At 38.7% G+C, this 22,186-nt stretch overlaps 1 protein-coding gene across 2 annotated transcripts in view; it reads right to left on the minus strand.

Annotated features, from left to right (window-relative positions):
• Positions 1-1,048: 1,048 nt before the first annotated feature.
• STIM2 (stromal interaction molecule 2) overlaps positions 1,049-22,186 on the minus strand; it is a 70,120-nt gene continuing 48,982 nt past the window's right edge. Inside the window, exons 2-12 of one of the 2 annotated variants that reach the window (XM_075708769.1) lie at positions 18,699-18,813; positions 11,315-11,426; positions 10,542-10,657; positions 9,004-9,181; positions 7,916-8,093; positions 7,155-7,322; positions 6,838-6,938; positions 6,347-6,585; positions 2,515-2,716; positions 2,090-2,238; positions 1,620-1,703 (exon numbers count right to left, since the gene is read on the minus strand). In XM_075708769.1, coding sequence (XP_075564884.1) covers positions 1,666-1,703; positions 2,090-2,238; positions 2,515-2,716; positions 6,347-6,585; positions 6,838-6,938; positions 7,155-7,322; positions 7,916-8,093; positions 9,004-9,181; positions 10,542-10,657; positions 11,315-11,426; positions 18,699-18,813 — 1,596 coding nt within the window. In that variant the 3' untranslated portion in view covers positions 1,620-1,665. Of the gene's footprint in view, positions 1,704-2,089; positions 2,239-2,514; positions 2,717-6,346; positions 6,586-6,837; positions 6,939-7,154; positions 7,323-7,915; positions 8,094-9,003; positions 9,182-10,541; positions 10,658-11,314; positions 11,427-18,698; positions 18,814-22,186 lie in introns of both variants that reach the window. The other variant, XM_075708770.1, reaches the window with a different exon arrangement.

Below are 22,186 nucleotides of genomic sequence, written 5' to 3' on the forward strand. Positions count from 1 at the left end.
CATGTTTGAACAGCTAAATCTTCAAACTATATAAAAATAAAGTGTATGAAATCTTACAAAAGGAGGACATTAAGACATTAATAGCTAATCCAAAAAATATAATAACTTATACACAGCAGTAAGCATAAGCAATGTAGCCTACAACAGCTTTCAATTAACAGGACCTCTGAAACGTGTCTGAAACAAGCATCAGCTGAAATTGGAACATTCCCAAGCACAATAATGTTTCCAATTTATTATCTTTACCACAGTACAAACTTTCATAAACCAGATGTCCATTGTCTATCAGTCTGTAAACAAAAGCTACTATCTCCCCTCCTCATTTTAAGAGGGTGAATATTTTCAGTCCTCAGTCAAGTTTCATATCCATCACTTGCATAAGGAATCAAGAGCCTCTTCTCTTGTTAAATTACTTTTTTTTTTTTTTTTTTTTTTTTTTGTCATACAGCCTGCAGTGAAGTAAAATCACAGTGAAAGTCCTGGGAAAAACATGATCTTTACAGCAGGACTTGAACCATTCTAATAATAAATGCATCTAACAAAGCTTCCCATAATAAAAGCATGGCATTTCCGTTTCCAGAAATCAAGTCAATTAGAAATCCTAAGTTCTACTTAAAAACCCCAAAAGATCTAAAAGTGAAAAGATTCATCTTCTCAGTCAAATACAAGTCTTTCAGTTTCACTTGCAGAGAGACTTTTCCAGTCTGTAAAACAGTAGTGCAATTCAATTAGTTCTATTTCTTTTATTTTTCTTAAAGTCCAGTAGATAAATGTCCTAGCTCTACGGAAAGATAGGAAGATGCTCCGGTAAACAAGAAACTTTGGCAAGCCCAGGAAGGCTCACTAGTCCATTAAAGCTCAGAAGTCCAAAGTGGCTTAAAAATGGTTTGTGAATAAACTTAAAAAAAAAAAAAGCAAAAAAAAAGCACTAAAAAACCACAAAAAATACCACTAAACAAAACAAAGTTATAAAACCACTGAAAAAGACAAACTAAAAAAAAAAAGAAATAAATAGGCAGAAATGAATGTAAACTGTCTGAACTTTTTAATGATTTCTCATTGACAGCTGGCACGACCTTTGACAGTACAGTCAGTTAAATATAGTTGACCTACAGAGCATTCCATTAGGGCATCCAGTCTGGAATGCTCAAATGGAATTACATTCCTAAAGTTTTAAAAAATAGAGTTCTTATAACATTACTATAGGTTTCTTCTGCCCACCTCACTTACACTTCTTCTTAAAGAGGCTTTTTATTTTTGATGGCTTTTTGTTTTTTTCACCATTTTGGTACAGGTCCTGTGGGATGCTACTTATCCTAGGGACAGAAGCAGCTTCATGGCTGGGTTTACTATCACTGCTGGCTGAAGAACACGAAGTGTGCCGAGGCTTTGGGACTGGGATCCCAGTTGAAAGCTGGTTCATGCTGCAGGACTTCTCCAGGATTCCATTATAAACTTTGCTTGCAGGACTGAAGATCATGCTCTTAGTTTCTGCCATGCCTACACAGTCAGGAGAGCCCCTAGAAATATCTGCAGTTAGAGAAGAGGAGTCTCCTGTAGATGACTCCTCCAGTGAGAATTCTTCCGGGGATGCTTTCTGAGGAGAAAGTGTCTGGTACATCTCAAGACTTGCTGGAGGAGACTGCTTCCTTCCAGTGGATGAATTTAAGGAGTCACATTCCGAACCTGTTTCCTGTACTTCCCTGAGTCAGAGCAAAGAGAAGAGAAAACATAATGAAACTACTATTTCCTTCATGCAGTTAGGCAGGAAATTAATATAGAATCAATAACATTAGTCTAAAAGCACCACCCACACTTTTCCTTAGTAGTTAATTAACAAAAAACATTAAGTTAAACATTTTAACTTACAACTTACATTACATCATTTTATTATCTAAACTTACGATAATTAATTTGTGCAATCTTGTTTTTGTGGGCAGCAGCATTTGCCCAGAATCAATCATTTGTACCTGACTTCAAAGAATAAAAACTATCTTTCTGGCACATGAAGTCAGGAAAGTTATGAAATGAAAGAAGGAGATTTAAGCCTATCATATACAAAAAGTTTCTTCAGGGCAAGTGTCCCTACCTTTCAACAAGCTCATTTGCTCCTTCCAAAAGGAATTTAACCTTTTCCTATGAGGCCATGTAACAAGAGTAGGTACACGCTCAACATGCTGTAAGAATTGTGTTACCATCCATCTTCTCTTCGCCCAGTAGCTGACATTGCTTTTGATCCTAGTTTCAGATGTAAAAGCCAGTAACACATTGTAATGGAGAATCAGGGTTAGTTCAGTGCACCCTGGATTGTAACATTACTTAACTGTATATGACATGCTAGCTATTTACATACAAACACCAGACAAGAACTCTCTCTGTTCCGTGTGGACTATATTAATTTATATTATCCTACTGATTACTTTAACTTTTGGCTTGGTTCAACCTCGAATTCTAAAACTGCTAGTCTCAAATGATCCTATCACAGTTCCAAGTGCTGTTTGCTAATCTCCGTACCATTGTTTATCAGCAGAGAAGTAAATGGCTTCCTCCTCGTCTTCCGTTCGATAAAGAGCTGGGCAGCTTGACACAGAAAGGATGTCAGGATCAGGGGAGTGCAAAGCATGCTGAGACTGTGGAGATGATGGCACAACATTGCGTCTTGATCGACACAAGCTACTGCTTCTTGCCAGTGTGCTGGGAGGTTTTACAATGGACCCTGAGGCAAAGAAAAAGCAAACCAAAACCCTCCAAGTGACATTGATGTTAACAATGTCTACTCGGAAGACTAAATAGCAGGTATTCAGCCACAGTGATTCTTAAACAACTTTGACATTGCTCAACTGTTTAGAGGAAGAAGGACTGGCATCACCTTATACATTCTACGGTTAGATGAAGCAGCTAACCAAGATGCAACTGCAGCAGTTTTGTGCCTACCAAATATTACTCTGACCGTGCGCACCAAAGCTCTGGCTCACTATGCTCTCTTGAGAACAAACAGAAAGATTCTACTGAAACTTCCAACCCTTTATAAACTAAAAATAGCAGCGCTGAAATTAGTATGTTACACAATATCCTGTATTTTACTTGTGTGGCAGCCTGGAGCTTAAAAGAATATGTAAAAGTTTCGCAACATAGGTGTACCTAACCAAACAGCCAACTGAAATACACTTTGTTAGTTGAAAGTTACATTAGACAGGGAAGACCAATCTCATTTATATAACATGATAGAAAAATATATAATTCCACCTCATTTTAAGCTCAAGAATTTCCCATTTGATAATACTTTCTTTTGCCAGGCAAACTATGAATTTCCGGAAACAAAATACTAAGAATGGGTGGAGAGAGCAACACAAGACTTGACCAGGAAAGTATCTAACAGGAAGTGGCAAACTAAAGTGTTCCTAATCCAATTCCTCCTTCAAAAGATGATTAGGCAGCAATACTTCTATGGAAATAAATCTACAGACCTGTTTTCAGGCCAGCTGTTATGAGCCTCAGGATTTCTCATACCCCTCCTCAAACTGTCCCACAGAATGTATTCACTGCTTAGGTAAGACAGACCATACCCTTACTGATGTTCACAATGTTTACCAAACACAACAACAAATAAAATTCAATTATTTTTTGTAGAAAAGGATGTCTAGCCTGACGAAATGCATTTTCTTTTTTGAGATGCCAGTTTAGCATCAGGTAAATTACAGTTTCTCTTCCTGGAATCTCAGAAAAGGTTGAGTTGTCATTCTGCTTTTAGTGCAGGAAATCACAACTTTCACAAAACAGCAAGTAGTTGCACCTTTGCAAACATTTAGACCTTGTTTCCTGCTGGGCTGAGCAGAAAAGAAAGGTTTACAAGTCCCAACATGACAGTCACCATTTAACTCAAACTTCTGATTTTACTTTTGATGAACTCCCTACCGACCTGGAAAGCAAAGCAGGTGTCGGCAGCTCAAAAATAAGCTTGTGCCATTACAAAACTACTCCAAAAAAAGCAAACATGAACTGAGATAAGAGAATAAGAATCCCTTTAGGAAATTTGTGCTATGTGCCCAGGTAAATCAGATGCCATCCTACTCACTGGTGTAAAAAAGAACGAGATTGCATCATCAGTCACTTTTGAGAGAAGTTACAAGCATTTTGGTTCCTTGTAGGCCTATATACATGGGGATTATGAAAGATTCGGCTATGATAATTTAACATCTAGAATTTTCTAGCATAAATGAAACTCACTAAATCAAGGAGTCAGCTGAATCTTAATCAGTCAATGGAAAAGGAGAAGTTTCACTAGCACCTTCCTGTAATGACTTTGTTCCAGTCTCGTACATCTATTTCTTTATCCCCTTTTGTTCTTCAGCTCAGGATTGGTTAAACAGATGTATTATTTCACACCATTTTAGGCTGTCATCCCAGTTGCTGTGGCACAAAGAAGCCTGTGTGGCAGACTTCAAATTTTGTCAATCTTAAGAGATCAAAGGATGCTGGGACAAGGTAACAGCCCAGACAGTTCAGTTTAGGTCCAGACACTGAAACAGTCTTCCTCATAACTGACCTGTCCGCATACTGCATTTTGCCTGAAGCCTCAATAAGTGAGACAAACCATTTTGCTTCTATCCTTTCTCATGTGCATTTGTCATTTTTGTCTAGAGGGTGGGAACAATTTAGCAGTTACCAAAGTAACCTACAATAATCTGACTCCTGAACTGGTTTCAACAACAGATCATTCAGCATATTTCCCCCCCCTTTCCCCAATCCCAAGTGTTTCCAGTTTTTTTTTTTTTTTACCCAGTAGAAATTTCAAAAGCTAGTAAATTAAGGAAAAACCTACTTTGCTCCTGTGATCCCTTTAACAAAATCAGGCTCTCATGCCTTACCAAAATTCCGAAAGACATTTGAAGTTTTTGTAATGTTATTAAGATTCAGACAACTTTCATCACTGAGACAACATCCATTAGCTAAATACTTCCAAAGGAAGTGAACTTCAAGTAAAAATTAAACCATAATTGCAAAAGTATACAATAAAGTTTCGACTAAGTATGCTCTTACAAACTGTACAGTCCTTCTCTAATCGTGGCTCCTCTGAACCAACTACACTTTGTCTCTGGCTTCACTTCTATGCAAGACCTGAGTGAGAAGAGTGACTAAAAAAATCACAAGTCTGAAGTCTTATATAGATATCTAAGTGTTTTGTCATTTTAGACCATCTAGAAAGTTGCGATAATAAATGGAGTTCCTCATTCTGAAATCAGTCCACAGGTTTCTCCATATAGACTTGGAAGTTTAACTCCATATTTTACTGGGCCATCCAAGAAGTTTGTTGCTAAGGTTTAAATCAAAGCCCTTGCAGTGAAGACAACTAGAGAGACAGTATTCTTCAAAAGTGATCAGAAATTGCAGTAAGTACTGTTGCAAGGAGATGAATGAACTTTTCAATACGGCTTGTAGAAAAAAGGTTGGTACATTCAGAAGAATAACATGTGCCCAAGGCACACTAAACTAAGCCAAAGTGGCAACTATTCTCCTTATGCTATTTTAAAACACAGTTCTAATTTCTTCTGAGAATCCCAGCCCTGTAAGAAAAGTTTTCTTCCCTACTTATTCCTCAGCTTCATATTGCTTGTTTGAACAGCTACATGGGAGCTCATCTTTTTGATTTGCCTCTAGAGTCCAGTTAATGACAACTTCCATGAAACAAGTTCTTGTATTGACGCAATGACTCAAGATATGAGGGTGGTCTGAATCCCCAGTGTATATCTTTTGATCACAGTTTAACCAAAGCTGGATTTCCCTCCCTCCAACACTTGGCCTCTCTGCCTCATACTCAAACCACCCGCTGTATCCAAACACAAACATTCTGCCTGAAAGCTTCCCTTGGAGAACAGCAGGATTTTGTTCCAGCCACTGAAGAATGCTTGAAAAGTTATGTAACATGCAGCCTTTCAAAGGGTGTGATCTTCCTAGTAGCTCAAGGGACCCCAGACTAACTCCATCCCTTCCATCTGAAAGAATAAATGTGCTAACAGAAATTCAGCATTACTCATTATAAATTTTTGTCTAAGTGGCAATCCAAGCATGACAAGCAGACTTTCAAAACCTCAGCTGGATTTGCGCTCCACTCCCCCACCCCCCCACTGAAAGGGACTGAAGGTTTTTTCATCACATTATCTTTATTGCAAAACCCAGGTTTCAGTTTATGCAAGTCCCAAAAGATGCATCTGAAATGCTAGATAGAATTTTGGTCCTTTTGACTTTGATCCAATCCTGTTTAATTTCAGCACTCTTCTCCCACCTGACTTAAAAATCCCATGCCTCCACAACTTTTCCCCTTCTTTTTACTGAGCTCACCACTTACCATGAAACTGTGAAACTATTGGAGGAGTATCTTCATCTAAGTCATCAACTCCCCCTGCAATTGGGTAAGGAGGAATGGAAACTCGAGGCATAACTACCCAGCTATGATCAGAGTAGAGAGAGGAGGTCAAGCTTGGTAGCCCAGAATTGTGTGCTATTTGAAAACCACAAATCTTCTCAATCTGTTGCCATCGATAAAGACGCTCTCGCAAACATGTCGTCAACTCAGAGAGTGCTTTCCTGAAAAGAAGCACACATTAAAATTACATACAGTGTTCTTAACGATAAAGCAAAGCAACATTAAGTGCAGTCATTCTAGCATACCAGAAGATCCATTAGGACTGTCCAAATATTTACACTTTAGTATCTTTTAAACTGTTTTACTTAAAAGTGCAAAACCACTAAGACACTGAATTCCATAACTCTCAAAAAATTCCATTGTTCCAGAAATAAATAATCATAAAAGAATATGCATCCTGTTAATAGTCTTACTTTGCTTCAAGGATTTTATGGTCTACTTCATCCAGGGAGGAGCTGTGTGCAACATGTAATGTTCCAAATACAGTGCTTCGCTTCTTTTTTATCTTTTCTGCCTAAAAAAGCAAGATAAAGTGAAATGCATAAACTAGCAGTCATATACTTAACACAGATGACAAAACACTAGCAATATTGACAGGTAGCAAACAACAACTCAGAGGAGGAAAAACAAATATCCAAACACGTATCTGAATAATCTGTATTTACCATTTCATATATCTAGCAACAGATCAGAAAAGTCTTTAAATAGCTGAAGAGTTAAGAGTTAGTACCTCATCTTTGGCGATTGCTAATTGCATTTCTGCATGCTGTCTTTTGATATTGTAATATTGTACTTCAACTTCATGTGTTAACTGAAGCCACTTCTGCAAAGCTTCAGGAACAGACCAATTACTTCTCAGCTCAAACTCCTTCTCAGCCTTTTTTAAAGCCATGCGAACCTAGCAATCAAAAATAAATAAAAACGTCACCACGAGTATCATTAGAACTTACAGCAGAAGAAAGTGAAATATAAGCTTCTTTATATACCACAGCAACGTAGTTGTTTTAGTACGGCTTTACAGAGCTTTGGTGTGTGCCAATTGTTGTCAGAAAGGCATTTGTGAAATATAGCATACAAGTTTCCATATACTATATTATACTCCAATTTTTTTTTCTTGTGATATATACTCCCTAAATTGAAGCTTAAATATTTTTCTAGGACAGGGTTTTTATTTAGTACAATAAATCCAATCTATTGCTACTCAGAAGACTGAGACAAAGCTACTGTCTCTCATAACAAGATAGAAAGAAAGCTTTTGTATATACTCTGTTCCATGAATCCAACAACATTATAAGCTAATATACAAAGTGTATGTCTTTTTATAGTTTCAGGATTATTATGGCATGTTTGATAGACAATCATTAAGTGCTCTTAGAATTTTTCCTTTCAAATCTAGCATTAGAGAAATGCTGCTTTAAACTCTCCTAATGATCTGATAAAACCAGGTCCATTTTGAAGTCAACACTAAAATTATAAACAGTTTGCAGATACCTGTACTAGCTCTTCCTCTGCATATTTGAGCCTGCTGAGCTCACATTCAGCTCCCTCCCTCAACTCCCTTAGGCGATGAGCTTCCCGTTTTGCATCATTGATCTCATCCATCATTTTGCGCTCCAGATTTTGCTTTTCCACAGCAACATTTCTATTCTCTTCTTGTGCCTTCTCAAGCCTTCACAATTGAACAAAAAATATGAGAAAATACACAGCATATTTGTAAAAGTTGCAGTCCTCAGGAGAAGAAAATATGTCCAGCAACAGGGCAAGAGGCAACGGGCACAAACCAAAACACAAGAAGTTCCATCTGAACATCAGGAAACACGTGAGGGTGACTGAGCACTGGCAGCAGTTGTCCAGGGAGGTGGCAGTCTCCGTCTTTGAACATATTCAGAAGCTGCCTGGACATGGTCGTGGGCAACCTGTTCTAGATGATCCTGCTTGAGCAGGTGGGGCTGAACAAGATGACCTCCAGAAGTCCCTTCCAACCTCAACCATTTTGTGATAATAAAGACTGTGCAAGCTTCATGAACCAGCAGCAATTGCATCACACAATGTGATGTCCACATCAGACAGAATATGAGAACTTTTAGGTGAACCTTCATTAAAGGTGTAATAAAATCAAAATACAAGTCTTTATAGACAATTGAGTTACAGGTGCACCGGAGAAGACTACCAACTCTCACACTGCTAAATAAGCAATAGAAAGTAATCAGTCCAGGTCTGTTTCAATCTTAAGAGCTTAAAACCAGAAGAAATGTTCTCATTTCCATGTATGTAAGTATTCCAAAGTAAACCGTAATTATATGAAAACAACAGTACATACTTCTAAATCGGTAGGTCAAAAAGATTGAACCTCTATTCTCTACCTTCATCCCCAAGTTCATACTGCCTGCTAACACACCCAGAAGCAATTTCTACCCAAATACCCATCGTCACCAAAATCACAATTGACATGCAAAATGAAGATGAACAAAATCCAAAGGCAGCTTAATGCAAATAATTTATGACTGTAAAGGATCTGTATTTGTATTTAACCTCAAAACAAAAGGACAACTAAACATTAAGTTTTTTATTTTTTATACCTTTCCTGCAAGTCAAGAAGACTTTGCTCTGCTGTTTGGAGACTTTCTAAGTCCTTCATCATTTTTGTGATATGTTCTCTTGTGTATCTGTTCTGTGTATATGCAAACCAGCAGCCTCCAAAACCAATAACTATAGAAACTGTTAATATAAAATCCTTCATCCAGTTGTGAGGGGGACCTGTGCAGAGAATAACATGATCATTAACTAGTTCATTGACATAGACAACAGACCATGGACTCTTTTTTTTTCCCCACAGCCTAAAAAATGACAGAACCTGATGCTAAACAGAATTCCAGCTCATTTATCTCAAATCACCTCCAACAACTGCCTTTCGATCTTTCAAATGGATTCCAGAGCATTTTCCATACAACATAAGCAACTTGGCTCTAACACAATATACTTATTCTATACTAAAACATATATTAGATTGAGGAAAGCTTACTAAACTTTTACAATACATAGTCTGTATCTCTATTTAAACAAGTTAAGAGAGAGTTTCCCCAATTACACTTTATCAGGCCAGTAGGAACTTCAGTTATGTTTAAGTTCTCCTCAGTCTGCACCCCCTGGAATACCCTATGCTGAGTTACAAAGGCACTTGTACAAAATAAAGAGATTTTTAAAGGGTAAGTAGCTAATAGCAGCACTTTTTAAAAGGAAAACCTGGATTGTCAAAGTATTATATCCAAGATTCACATACACTTCTTAGTACAACTTTTACAGTCACTTGCACCTTTGTAAAACAAACTTTTAATGCTAGCAGAAACTGTCTTTTAAAGGTGTAATGCAAACACAAAGTACTTTTTTTCCCCTAAAAATCTCCAGCTCAGATCTCAGGCTAACTCAGATCTAGCCTGATTTTTGCACTCATTCGTTAGTCTCCAAACTGACCACCAAGCTCTGGAAGGGCCTCCTAGTTTGGGAATACCTGACATGCACAGTACCACAACTTATCTGTAACTGTACAAGCAAGCACGCAGACCACTGGTGATGTCGTAAGGAAATGTCTGTATGTACTAAAATGGGTCATATGTGGAACTGCTGCATTATATTTAACTGCACTTAAACTCGAGTCTGCACACAAGACACTGGTATTGGATTTGCACCACCATCTCCTTTTTTCTTCCTTGTGGAAGGTCATCCCCCCTCATTTCAGCATCCCAGCTTACGCTGTCCAAGCTAATTGAGAAGTGACTGTAACATTAGCTATAACTGTAATTTAAACAGTCAAAAACATTTAGAGGATGCTTCTTGCGACACAAAAGCCAACATCCATCTGTCAAGTGGGGTTATACTGAAGTTTCTACATCATCTTACACACAGACTGAACCTTTGTCCTGATCCCAGCATCTTGATAACCTTTTTTAATTCATTGCCCAGTTCCACAATGCATACCAAGCAATTCATCACGTTCACATCCAGTACATCCACAAAATAGCTAAGCTGTCCTACCTACAGTACCAAGGGTCACCAAAAGCATTCTCTGTTGAATTCTTACAAATAAGAGATAAGGAAAAAACTCCTAAAAGTTACTAACGTGTGAGAGGTCCAAATAAAACAACATCCAAGGCTTTAAGCTGAAGCTTCTGTCTATGGCTCCGGTCAATTATTTTCAAGTGAGAGATCATGAAAGCATGTTCATTTACTGCTATCCTGTTAATGATAAGAGAAAACGTTACCCATTGCACAAGCTATATTCAAAACCAGTCTATGGAAAGAAATACATCAATAACATTTCCCACAGTTATACAATTAGAGTGAGAGATACATCACAATGACAGTAGTGCTATAAAAAAAGCATATCAGCATGTGGCAAAGGAAGAACATCAAATCATTTCCCTGTTCTTTTCTTTCTGGAAGAATCATGAGATAAATCCATTTAGCATAGTTAAAGGTAATGGTATATTTGCAGACTGGTGACACCGTCTCAAATACATGCAATACTCAAATTTAGTAGTTATGCTCAAGAAAAGGAGTTCTGCAGATAGTTTTTTATGTATAGACCTACAACAGGTTGGAAGTTGTTCAAAAGAAAGTTTGCTAGCATACAGAATTATGCGATCATCAATAAAAGCTTCAACAGCAAGAAGCAAAATTAAGGCAAAAAGAGTGGCAAGAAGCATCTATATTTTTAAATATTTTGGCAAAAATAAAAATGCAGCCATCTCTTCAAAACTGCAAGGACGCTTCTCTCTTCTTGCATTTCACCATATCTTTTTAGACTTTAGGTTCACATAGCTGTTCACACATACAGACTGAAATAGCAACCTACAGGGAATTATGTGAAACTAATCCATAAGAAACAATTACCTGGGAAGTGTTGTTCCATTGACATTGCTGTCTCTAAAATTCTTTTCATATTGGGGTAGTTCAACAAATTCTGACAGCCACTGAAGAGTGTCCTCTTGAGTCCAGTTATGAACTAGAAGGAAAAAATCAGTTTAGTTACCTTTAATTTTTTTAAAAATTAATAGCAAGACATAGAAGACAAGCAGTAGAAAAGCAGGTTACAGTGAGCAAGAGGGTTTAGCCAACTGCAGAAAAATCAGCATTAACATTCACCAAGGTGTTTCTGGCATTTTGCCTTTTTCATTATATGCTTCTCAGAAGAAGCTTAGGCAAACTATAAACAAACAAGCATGGAACCAATAGGAAAAAATTCCACAGGATAATTTAGTGTTTTGCTTTCATTTAAATTGGGACAGCATCTTGTGACTCTTATCTGCTTAAACTGATCTCAGCCTCAATCTTTTTGTCCTTGCTACTCTTGCAGAACTAAACACGTCAGCAGGTACTGTAGCCATTTAAGGCAATGTACCAAGATCTTTCCCAAGATGATGGCTTAAGAACTTGTTTTCATAAGAATCTTCATAGAGGCTTATGCCTACTAACCACAAAATGGGAGCAGAGAAGAAAGAAAGGAGATTGAAAGAAAACACTGAAAGATAGCAGAAATTTAACAGGAAAACAACTAAATCTCTCTCAAATATGCATGAAACAGCTGTATTACATGTCATAATATTCCCACTACATAGTCTACATAACCTTTCATAGCTACAGGTGTTCAAAAAAAAGAAATACTACCCATAGATTTAAAAAAAAAAAAAAATCACATTTCTGACCCTTACTGGCCAGCTGCTACAGCTTACAGCTTCACACTGACAAAGTTGAAGAGAAATTGTTCTCTCCATTTATGAAGTCTGCAAAAGTTTGTCTGCACATGAAAGAAATAAAGTGACAGCCTCCTTCTGGACAGACATATCTTTGTATGAACAAATACCTTTTTCTCTTTAAACATTGCTCTCTCTAAAACTACTTGCATGTGACAATGCTGGGCAGAGGTTTCTTTAGAAACCTTATCATAAGGAAACATCCTCAGTGGTGAATTTTGACAAAGATCCTTTAGAAAGAGCTCCTGAAAGCTTGACAGGTAAGCTGCAAGCAACAGAAATTTTTATGAGTTCATATTCATATTTCAGTTCACACTGAAACTGAAATAAGGACTTCTAGGTCTCTTGCCTACACTCAGCATAGCTGAAAAATAAGCTTAAACATTTCAGATTTTCATCATTCCAGATAACCAGAGACAGAACACAAATTTCACAGACCCACTTACAGCTTTAAAAAAATAAACTCGCAATACAAACCCCTTGTATTCTATCCATATGAATGGCTACACCTCCTTCCCAGCATGCTGTCCCATTTCCTCCCCTGTTTTTAAGCCACAAACTGTTTTCCAAGTATCGATCTTGCAACAGACTCAGTTTGTCATATTACTCTAAGCTTTTAGGCAAAATGCCTGGGCTTTATTTGTAAACAGATCATTTTCATATTGCAAAGATTCTTAACTGTTTTGTGAATAAGTGATTGGATTTACAAATTATTCTCAGCATCTCAAAAGGGTGGTAGGATCATCCAGAAAAATACCACCTTAACTGCATTCCAGAAATACATTCATAAATTGATCCAAAGCAAAAGCATTGTTTTGATGTGACATAGGGAAAGAACACCTAAAATAGCTACTACACACTACCGACTTTACCGCTGACAGTACAGAACATGCAATTTCAGAAGCCACACAATTCACTGAGTTTATAAATTGAGGGGAAGGAAAAAAAGAAAAAAATGTCGAGAAGTTTACTTCTACTGCTGAAAGTATTTTGTAGTCACTACCAAAATTTATGTAAATTTGTACTTTTTTATAATTCAATAGTAACTTTATACATAGTATCATGTAAGAAATGAGGTACATATTGAAGTTGTTTACAGTAGAGTCAGTCACATCTGTTCTACTGCTTAGACTGGTGTGATGTTTCCTTCATAGAATATCACAGAAATTTCCCCAAACAAACCGGTTATATTTAGGAAAAAACACTTTACTATTCATTATCTATCACTGTATCGGACACCTCCATTAGTACAGAAAGTACAAAAAGAAGCAAGCAAAGTCTATCCCAAACTAGAATCAGAACTTGTACTCTCTGTATTCTTCTTACACTGTTACCTGTTTACATAAAAGTTAATATCAAGCACTTTTGCGTATATGTATATTTGTGTATACTATAACATATATATATTTATATGTATGTGTGTGTATATATATTTGGTATACGGGGCTCCATATTGGGGCCAGTTCTGTTTAATATCTTTATCAACAATCTGGACAAGGGGATCAAGGGCACTCTCAGTAAGCATGCAGGCAGCGCCAAGTTGGGCGGGAGTGTTGATCTGCTTGAAGGTAGAAAGGCTCTACAGAGGGATGTGGACAGGCTGGATCCATGTGTGAGATTCAACAGGGCTAAGTGTTCCTTATCGTTCCTTATTTTGAACACACAAAAAGAATATAGTGCTTCAGACAGTGGAGTAGCAACTCACAATTGCTTTAAGTTAAATGCACGTAGCATTAAAGAGTAATCATATCATCCTTCCCCCTCATGCCTATTTTCACAAATAGATATCTTGAGAGAAAGGATGTCAGCAACATGTCTTGGGCAGGCAGGTGTAGAAGCCATAGTGTTTACTCAGCCTCTAGATTTGCACCAGCTGTTCTATTTCAGATCACAAGTCTGGGTTTTTTGCCTTTTTTAACTGCTATAACAATATGCCTGAAGGTGAAGACAGCAAAAGCAGCTTCAAACTGGCCCTGTACGAAAGTTGCTCCTTACTAACCCACATTAATGGCTGATTAGAAGATCAGGCTGTATCTCACTTTTTCATGTTAAATTTATCATGTAGCAGAGTGCTTCAGGGCAGGGAGGCATGAAGTAAAACAACATTACAGTGTCACCCCCAGTACTCCTATGGGCCTCCTACTCCTTTCAGAAATCAGATTACATTCAATATGAGTATTTCATGGCAAGGAGCGAATGACAGCCATATATTAGGCTTAAAGTTGAGAAATGGCTGACCCGGCAATATAGAAAAACAAAAAAATTGTTCTGCATCAAGCACACAGAAGGATTCAAAAGTTAGTTTTGTTTTAGCAGGATCTTCAGCAGCAACACCAGCATGAAATATGCTGCCACCAGTAGGTTTTTAAATAGGATGAAAAACCAAAAGAGAGGAGCAACCCTGACTATCTTTTCAACAGTTTAACATTACAAGTCTTGTTTCCTCTCACGCAGAAGGGCCAGACTGCAGTACTGCACTGGTCCTGCCTGGAACGGCGTGCAGCATTATGTAACTCATCCTTAGCCAAGCCCTGCTTGCATCCATTTCCAGTCTCCGGATATTTAAAACCTGAGACAGCAAATGATTAAGAAAGTGCAAGGCAGCCATAACATCTTTGTGGTATGCAGTTTAGTCCTGGTTGCTGCAAGAACACTTGTGCAACATTAACTCAGAATACAACAGGTGATCGCACATACAAACATAACACCATTTTAAATCTTTTTCCCTTAATAAATAAGGTACCAGACTTCACATCACCTTCTAATTTCCACAGAGAAGGAAAAAAGAGTTAAAGAAAAAAAATACACACACAATGCAGGGGAGAAGCTTTTTTGTATTATAGGGCAGTCTACAGGGCATACTATACATTAAAGGTCATAGTTTCAGTGTGCCACAGTTTCAGTGAGTCCTTCAGTACAAATCAAGACTGTCACTTAATTTAGTTTCGTTGATGTTATGCTTTTTGTGACCACTTAAATTTTTTAATCTCATATCTAATTCTACAGAGAAAACTGCATTTAGAGGAATAGCTAGGAACTAGCACAGCTCTTTAAAGCATAGAAAACAGTGCTTTCTGAAAGTCCTCTGACTTCTATTATTGTGGCAACACAGCAACAACAGGCTAGATGCCAATATAAGCTATGATATGATTCCTTTCATGCAGGTAAAACCTATAGCAGCCTTGAAATTCCTTTAATTTGCACCAGTACAGACCATGCCTTAAGGATTCTGCACCAGATGGGGAGACCAAAAGCCTGCCCAGTGCCAGAAATATTAAAAAGCAATATTCTGAAGCTGCTTTTTTTATTAGACAATTTTTAAAGCTTTGAATGGAGCCAATCCCCTTGGTTCCATTCACTGTATAAGATCCTTCTCAAGCAATTACTTGAAAATAACCTTTGTTTTACTTAATCCTAAAAGGAGACACCAAACAGCAATGGCACACTTACTATACCATAAACAGTCTTTTCACTTTCTTCCTTCATATCTTATCTGTCTCACATCACCAATATCTTAAACAGAAAGCAACTTTAAGCTATTTGACAAATACTTAAGACAAACATCCACATAAAGCAAGCTTTATGGGAAGGAATGGGCAATTCTACTCAGCATAAACTAAGCAGCAATAGATCCAGAAGACATTTCTGCATAAGCATTAATGGGCACTGTCAAGGGCACTATTTAGAGCTTGTAATTCTTACACAGATACCTCAGGCTACTTAAAGTTTCAAATTACTGATACCATCATTTACACTACTTTCCACCTTCTTGTTTAATGCTGTCAAATTGTATTAAACTGGCATTATAAACTAGCAGCACATAAGAAGAAAAAAAAAAAAACCAAATCAAAATTCCTAAAACATCTAGAAAGGAAAAGCAGTATTTTCCATGTTTCCTAATATTGAATGAAAGTAGTATATTATTTGAGAGGCTTCATGCTTTGTAACAGTCACCAGACCACTGTTAACACTGCTTGGGATTCTCATTCTAAGGGCCCCCTGTGGTGCAACTTTAGTTTCCTCAACAGGATGCACAGTAAAGCCATTATAAGCAGACACAATAAGACCAGACATTCCTCTCAAAATTTTTGGGTCTTACTCACAATGATCACTACATTCAAGAAACCTGGAACAAAGACAGAACAACAATAGACAAATTAGATACTTCTGATATCACTATAGCCTAAATTTTTTAAGAGTTACTCCTAAGTTAGACAAACAATTGTAGGGAGATAATTTTCTCTGAGAATTTAGTTGCAATATTTTCATTGAATAAGATCTTTACTGAATAAGCATTTACAGAATATTTGAAGAGATGAGGCTAAAAATAGCTGGTTAAAATATAGGTAGTAGATAGATGTAATATATGGTCAAAACAAATGTAGTAGGTATTTACTACACAGCAAACACCTAATCAATGTATTACTTCAGACTGCACTTAAATGACAGGCCAGCAAGGCAAGGTGGTGGAGTTGCTCTGTATGCAAGAGAGCAACTGGAATGTATCGAGCTCTGCGTAGGGGTGGATGAAGAATGAGTAGAGAGCTTATGGGTAAGAATTCAGGGGCAGGCTAATACGGGTGACACTGTTGTGGGTGTTTACTACAGACCACCTGATCAGGAAAAGGAAGTCGATGAGGCCTTCCACAGACACCTGAAGGTAACCTCACAATCACAGGCCCTGGTTCTCATGGGGGACTTCAACCACCCTGACACCTGCTGGAAACACAACACAGCTAGGCACACACAGTCCAGGAGGTTCCTGCAGAGCATTGATGATAACTTTTTGACACAGGTAGTGGAGAAGCCAACAAGGAGAGGTGTGCTGCTGGACCTTGTACTAACAAACAAAGAAGGACTGGTTGGGGGTGTGAAGGTTGGGGGCAGCCTTGGCTGCGGTGTCCATGAGATAGTAGAGTTCAGGATCCTGTGTGGAAGAAGCAGGGCAATAAGTAGGATTACAACCCTGGACTTCAAAAGAGCTAACTTTGGCCTCTTCAAGGACCTACCTTGGAGGAATCCCATGGGTTAGGACTCTAGAAGGGGTGGGGGGTGGGGGGGGGGTGGGGAGGCGTCCAAGAGAGCTGGTTAATATTCAAACATCACTTCCTCCAAGCTCAAAATTGATGCATCCCTATGAGTAAGAAATCAAGCAAAAGGGGTATGAGACCTGCACGGATGAGCAAGGAACTTCTGGAAGAAGAAAGTTTACAGAATGTGGAAAAAGGGACAGGCCACTCGGGATGAATATGGGAACATTGTCAGAGTATGCAGGGAAAGCGGTGAGGAAGGCTAAGGTCCACTTGGAATTAAATCTGGCAAGGGATGTCAAGGACAACAAGAAGGGCTCCTTCAAGTACATCAGCAGCAAAAGGCAGACTAGGGAAAATGTGGGCCCAGTGCTGAACGAGGTGGGTGCCCTGGTGACAGAGGATGCAGAAAAGGTTGGGTTACTGAATGCCACCTTTGCTTCAGTCTTTACTGCTAAGGGTGGCCCTCAGGAATCCCAGACCCTGGAGGTAGGAGAGAATCTGGAGAAAGGAAGACCTTCCCTTGGTCAAGGAGGATCGGATTAGAGATCACTTAGGCAAACTGGACACCCACAAATCCACAGGCCCCGATGGGATGCACCAACAAGTGCTGAGGGAGCTGGCAGATGTTATCGCTAAGCCACTCTCCATCATCTTTGAAGGGTCATTGAGAACAGGACAGGTGTTTGAGGACTGGAGGAAAGCCAGCGTCACTCCAATCTTCAAAAAGGGCAAGAAGGAGGACCCAGGAAACTACAGGCCAGTCAGCCTCACCTCCATCCTTGGAAAGGTGATGGAACATTCTGGATGTCATCTCTAAGCATGTGGAGGAAGAGGTTATCAGGAGTAGTCAACATGGATTCACCAAGGGGAAATGCTCATTAAGTACTGTCTTTTGATATTTGGAGTATTTGGTTCCACTTATTTCATTCAAATCAAGGTCGGGGGGGGGGGGGGGGTGGGGGGGGGGGTGGTGGTATTGGTTTGTTAGTCCATTTTCCTGTATCCCAAGTGTAAAAAGATTTTCCAAAATGTTTTGGACTAAGAATTCTAGCTCTTCATAGCCCAAAGAAAGTCTACATCAAAGTGGAAGCACATTGGACTTTCCACTTACTACAATGTCTAACAGAAGTTTAAAAACAGCTTGACAGCAGCCCTTAGGGCTTACTAAATTAAAAACGTGCTTATCTGGAATTCAGCACCTGCAACAGTCACCTTCATAAATCACAACCTCATACTGACAAGTGTGTAAGCTAGCTTAATTTACTTACAATACACCCAGCACGTCAAGAAGAAATTAATGTTAGCAGGACTGAATGAGTTTTTAGTCAGGTTTACGTATGCCTATAAATAACAGTACCAAAACAGATTCATGAAGATGCTTTAAAAGAGGTCATCCATTTACTACTCTAAACGACTTAGTGGAAAAATGGTTGAATCTATTACATCTATTTCAATAACCACCATCATTTTAATCTACTCTTCTTTACCTACCTTCAGATGTTTTCCAGCGTTTCCAAAGGTCCTCAATGGTGATATGTTTGTCTTCTCTGTGCAGGTGACTATGTTTATTAGAGGCATCCTTGTATTGCATATCTTCCCTTAGAAACTGAAGGAAAGGGAAAACATCATCTTAAATGCCAAAATACCAATTTCTAAACAGAAACTACAAGGAAATCAGGCAGAGGAGAGTCTACTATCTCTTCCCCATGCAAGCAGCACACAATTCACATAAGCTGACTACATCAAACACTCAGAAAGCAAGTTAAACACTCCTACAGGATTTGATTTTCACAATTATTAAATCCTAGAAAAACTGAAGGTGCAGTTGGTAGTGTAGTAGGTTTAACAACATTATTAGTATGCCTTAGATTTACAGTGATTACAAGAATGCACCACAAGTCATACTGTATACCTCTCTATTCTGAACACATTGGTTTACCCAACTTCACCTACTTGAAGATAAGACCATGTATGATTTGCAAATGTGCCAGTGCTTTATGGATGAGTAATACCTGAATCCTGCTATACCCGTTAAATGCAACTGCTTGAGGGACGAAAGGTGTTGATTAAGCATAACTAAAGTCCTTTGATTAGACAAAAAAAAATTCACTTCTATTTCATCAAATTAAAAAACAGAAGTCATCTTAGGGACAATTTTCTTCTTGCTAATCATTCCTCAGTGGTTACACTCCAAGCGCAGAAGCATTACAGAAAGTTGTTTCATTCACAGTAATTAATAGGAAGCCTGTGTCAAAATACCATGCTTTTCCTTTTAGTAAATGTGATAAAAAGGAAGATCCTGCAATCACCTCATATATTGCAGTGTTGTATCAGTATTTCACAAGTCACTACAAATGGGTTCTCCAAATACATACAAGAAAAAAAAAGCATGGAACTGTAAAAAACATTTCACACAGGCCTAGAAAAGTTGGAATGCTGGTTAGCAAACCACCTCCCATTAATAGTGGAAACCCTTCATAGATATCAGCCTCTAGAAGCACTGCATGGGCAGTCTCTGTGGGTGGAGACCTTAGTATTAGTACCAGAAACATGAGCTAAGTAATCTTCCACAGTAATTTGTTTGCTTTCTTCAGTTCCTGAAGGATAAGCTGCTCAAACAAAAACAGCTATAAATAGTTATGACAGCTAACTCAAAAACCAGCTTTTTACGTGGCTGATCATATGTCACCAGCACTTCAAGCAGAGGTGAGGGAGAAGACCGCGCTAGTGATGCACTGCAGAAGACCCCATTTCTTAAAATTTAGTCCTGATAATAATTTATCTGCAGAGCTTCCTGCATAGGCCCTGTTTCTAACAAATCTAGAGATTATGTCATTCAAGAAACTGCAGGAGAGACCAAAAAGTAGTCAATGTTAAACCATAATATTAACTCTTAATAAAAAAAAGTGTATTTACAGCAGAAATATGCAAGAAAAAGCTAACACTTATCAATTTCCCCTTATTAAAAACTTGATTCCTACTAGGAAGTAAGGCAGTCTAAAAACATGGGAAGGGATTCAAGTTCCTCCTCTAATTGCTAGACTCGGGATAAAGTACTAGTTGCCTTCCGTAATCCAGTCATAAACCCATACGTGTCTTTTGGTTCCAAATACAGATTGGATGCAAACCCTCTCTCATTCATCTACAACTTCAAAACTTTTCTGATTGTCAGACATTACTTTCTAAAGCCTTTTGATGCCTAAAATAGTTCCATTTAGCCCATACAAATTGCACGAGCATTTTTAACTACTCTTCCCTATGTGCATGAGAAAGACAGCAATACAGATATATGTATACATATGTATATACATAAGAAATATAGCAGAAGTTTATGAAATATGGGAACAGTTGAAAATAGCAGCCTTCTGGGGCAGAAGCAATTACAGAACTTCTGAAACACTGAAACAACAGAAATTCTGGACCAGCAACTGTAAAAAGGTACAATAAGCACAGAAAAGGACTGATTGCTCTAACTGTGTGCAAATGTAAAAATATCTGCTGCATAACCTCTGTTGCATGTTCCATAGTCCAAGTGTGAAGTCTGAGTACTTCCCAAATTGGCACAACTACCATGAAACTGGCAATTTCCACAGCTAACATGCAACGTGCAATCAAAGGCAGATTATCTTATTCCTTCCCACTCCATGTTTATTAAAGGATAAACTGAAGAAAAGGAACCAAACAGTAAGAAAACAAAAAATCTTCATAAACTAATGTCTCTAAGCTCTTTCAGATTAAAGTACAGTCTCATGGAGCAGCAGGAAAGAACTGATGTTTGCCCACCTTACCTTTTCCCTTCAGGCTGCAAGTACCTGCTATCAACTACCATCCCCAAGGTGTCTTTTGGGAACTTGTGAAAAATGGACTAAAAAGACAGAAAAATATATTATAGGTCCCTCCCTGTAAAGACCATCTCCCTTCCTATGGGAGTTAAAGTACACATTAACACTCACTCTTCAGCTTTCTAGCGACTGGTGATGCACTGCCCTTGGAGGCTCCAAGTGTCAGGCATGGACATTTGTTTTAAAAACAAACGTCGTAGCCTGATCAACTTTCTGAAGAGGAACAGAATGAAATATATGCTGCATGTAAAGGTTTCAGCACATTTTGCATCTCCTCAGCTGAAACTCATACCTCAGATCAGTTTTGTTTTTAAGAAAAAAAAACTTGCTTCTATCTTTACTGCTAGTTGTCAGCAGAGGTAAAATACTTCAGGACAAGAACGTTTGAACAGTTACAGGTGTGTGGTGGTGCAGCCCCCACCCCAGGCCACTCAGAGCCCAGGATAAGCCCTATTGTGCTGTTATCTTGGTCACAAATGCAGTCACTCATGTCAGGCAGTCTCTGTCCACACCTGGGCCACTGCTGCCTGAAGGGCACATCAGGACCACTCTGAGAGCCCAGGATAAGCCCTACTGTGCTGTTATCTTGGTCACAAATGCAGCGACTTGGGTGTCAGACACTCCCTGGCCACACCTGGGCCATCTGCTGCCCGAGTTTATACCAGAATGACTCTGCAGGGATTGTGGCCGGAATGTAAAACACCGGCCAAAGCCAATCATCTCGAGATCCTGTAACTAGCGATCCAAAAGGGAGGCCTTCTGAGCCCTCTGGGACTGCAGCGGGCTGTCCGATCCAGTATCTCCCGCTGAGCTGGGACCCCTCTCAGGGTAGATTTTGCGAAGATTGAAGGATCGTCCATCGATGATTTCCCAAGGATTCAAAGGCCCGATTTTGCAATTACCAACTGCCCATTGATGAATGCTGGCACATAAGAGTGAGTAATTCACATAACTCACGAAAAGGGAAATTCTAATCACAGGTTAACCTCGGGGGGGAAGGGTGCATGGGGTGGGGGGGTGCAATTTGACTCAGAACTGTTTGCCTATGTGTGCGCATGATTTGATTTAGAGCTGTTTGCTGGTCTGTCTGTGTGTGATTTGATTTAAACCCCATCTTTGTGTGCAACCCTGCTGCAA

Source organism: Pelecanus crispus, chromosome 4 (genome assembly GCF_030463565.1).
Source record: "Pelecanus crispus isolate bPelCri1 chromosome 4, bPelCri1.pri, whole genome shotgun sequence".
Taxonomy (NCBI): Eukaryota; Metazoa; Chordata; class Aves; order Pelecaniformes; family Pelecanidae; genus Pelecanus; species Pelecanus crispus.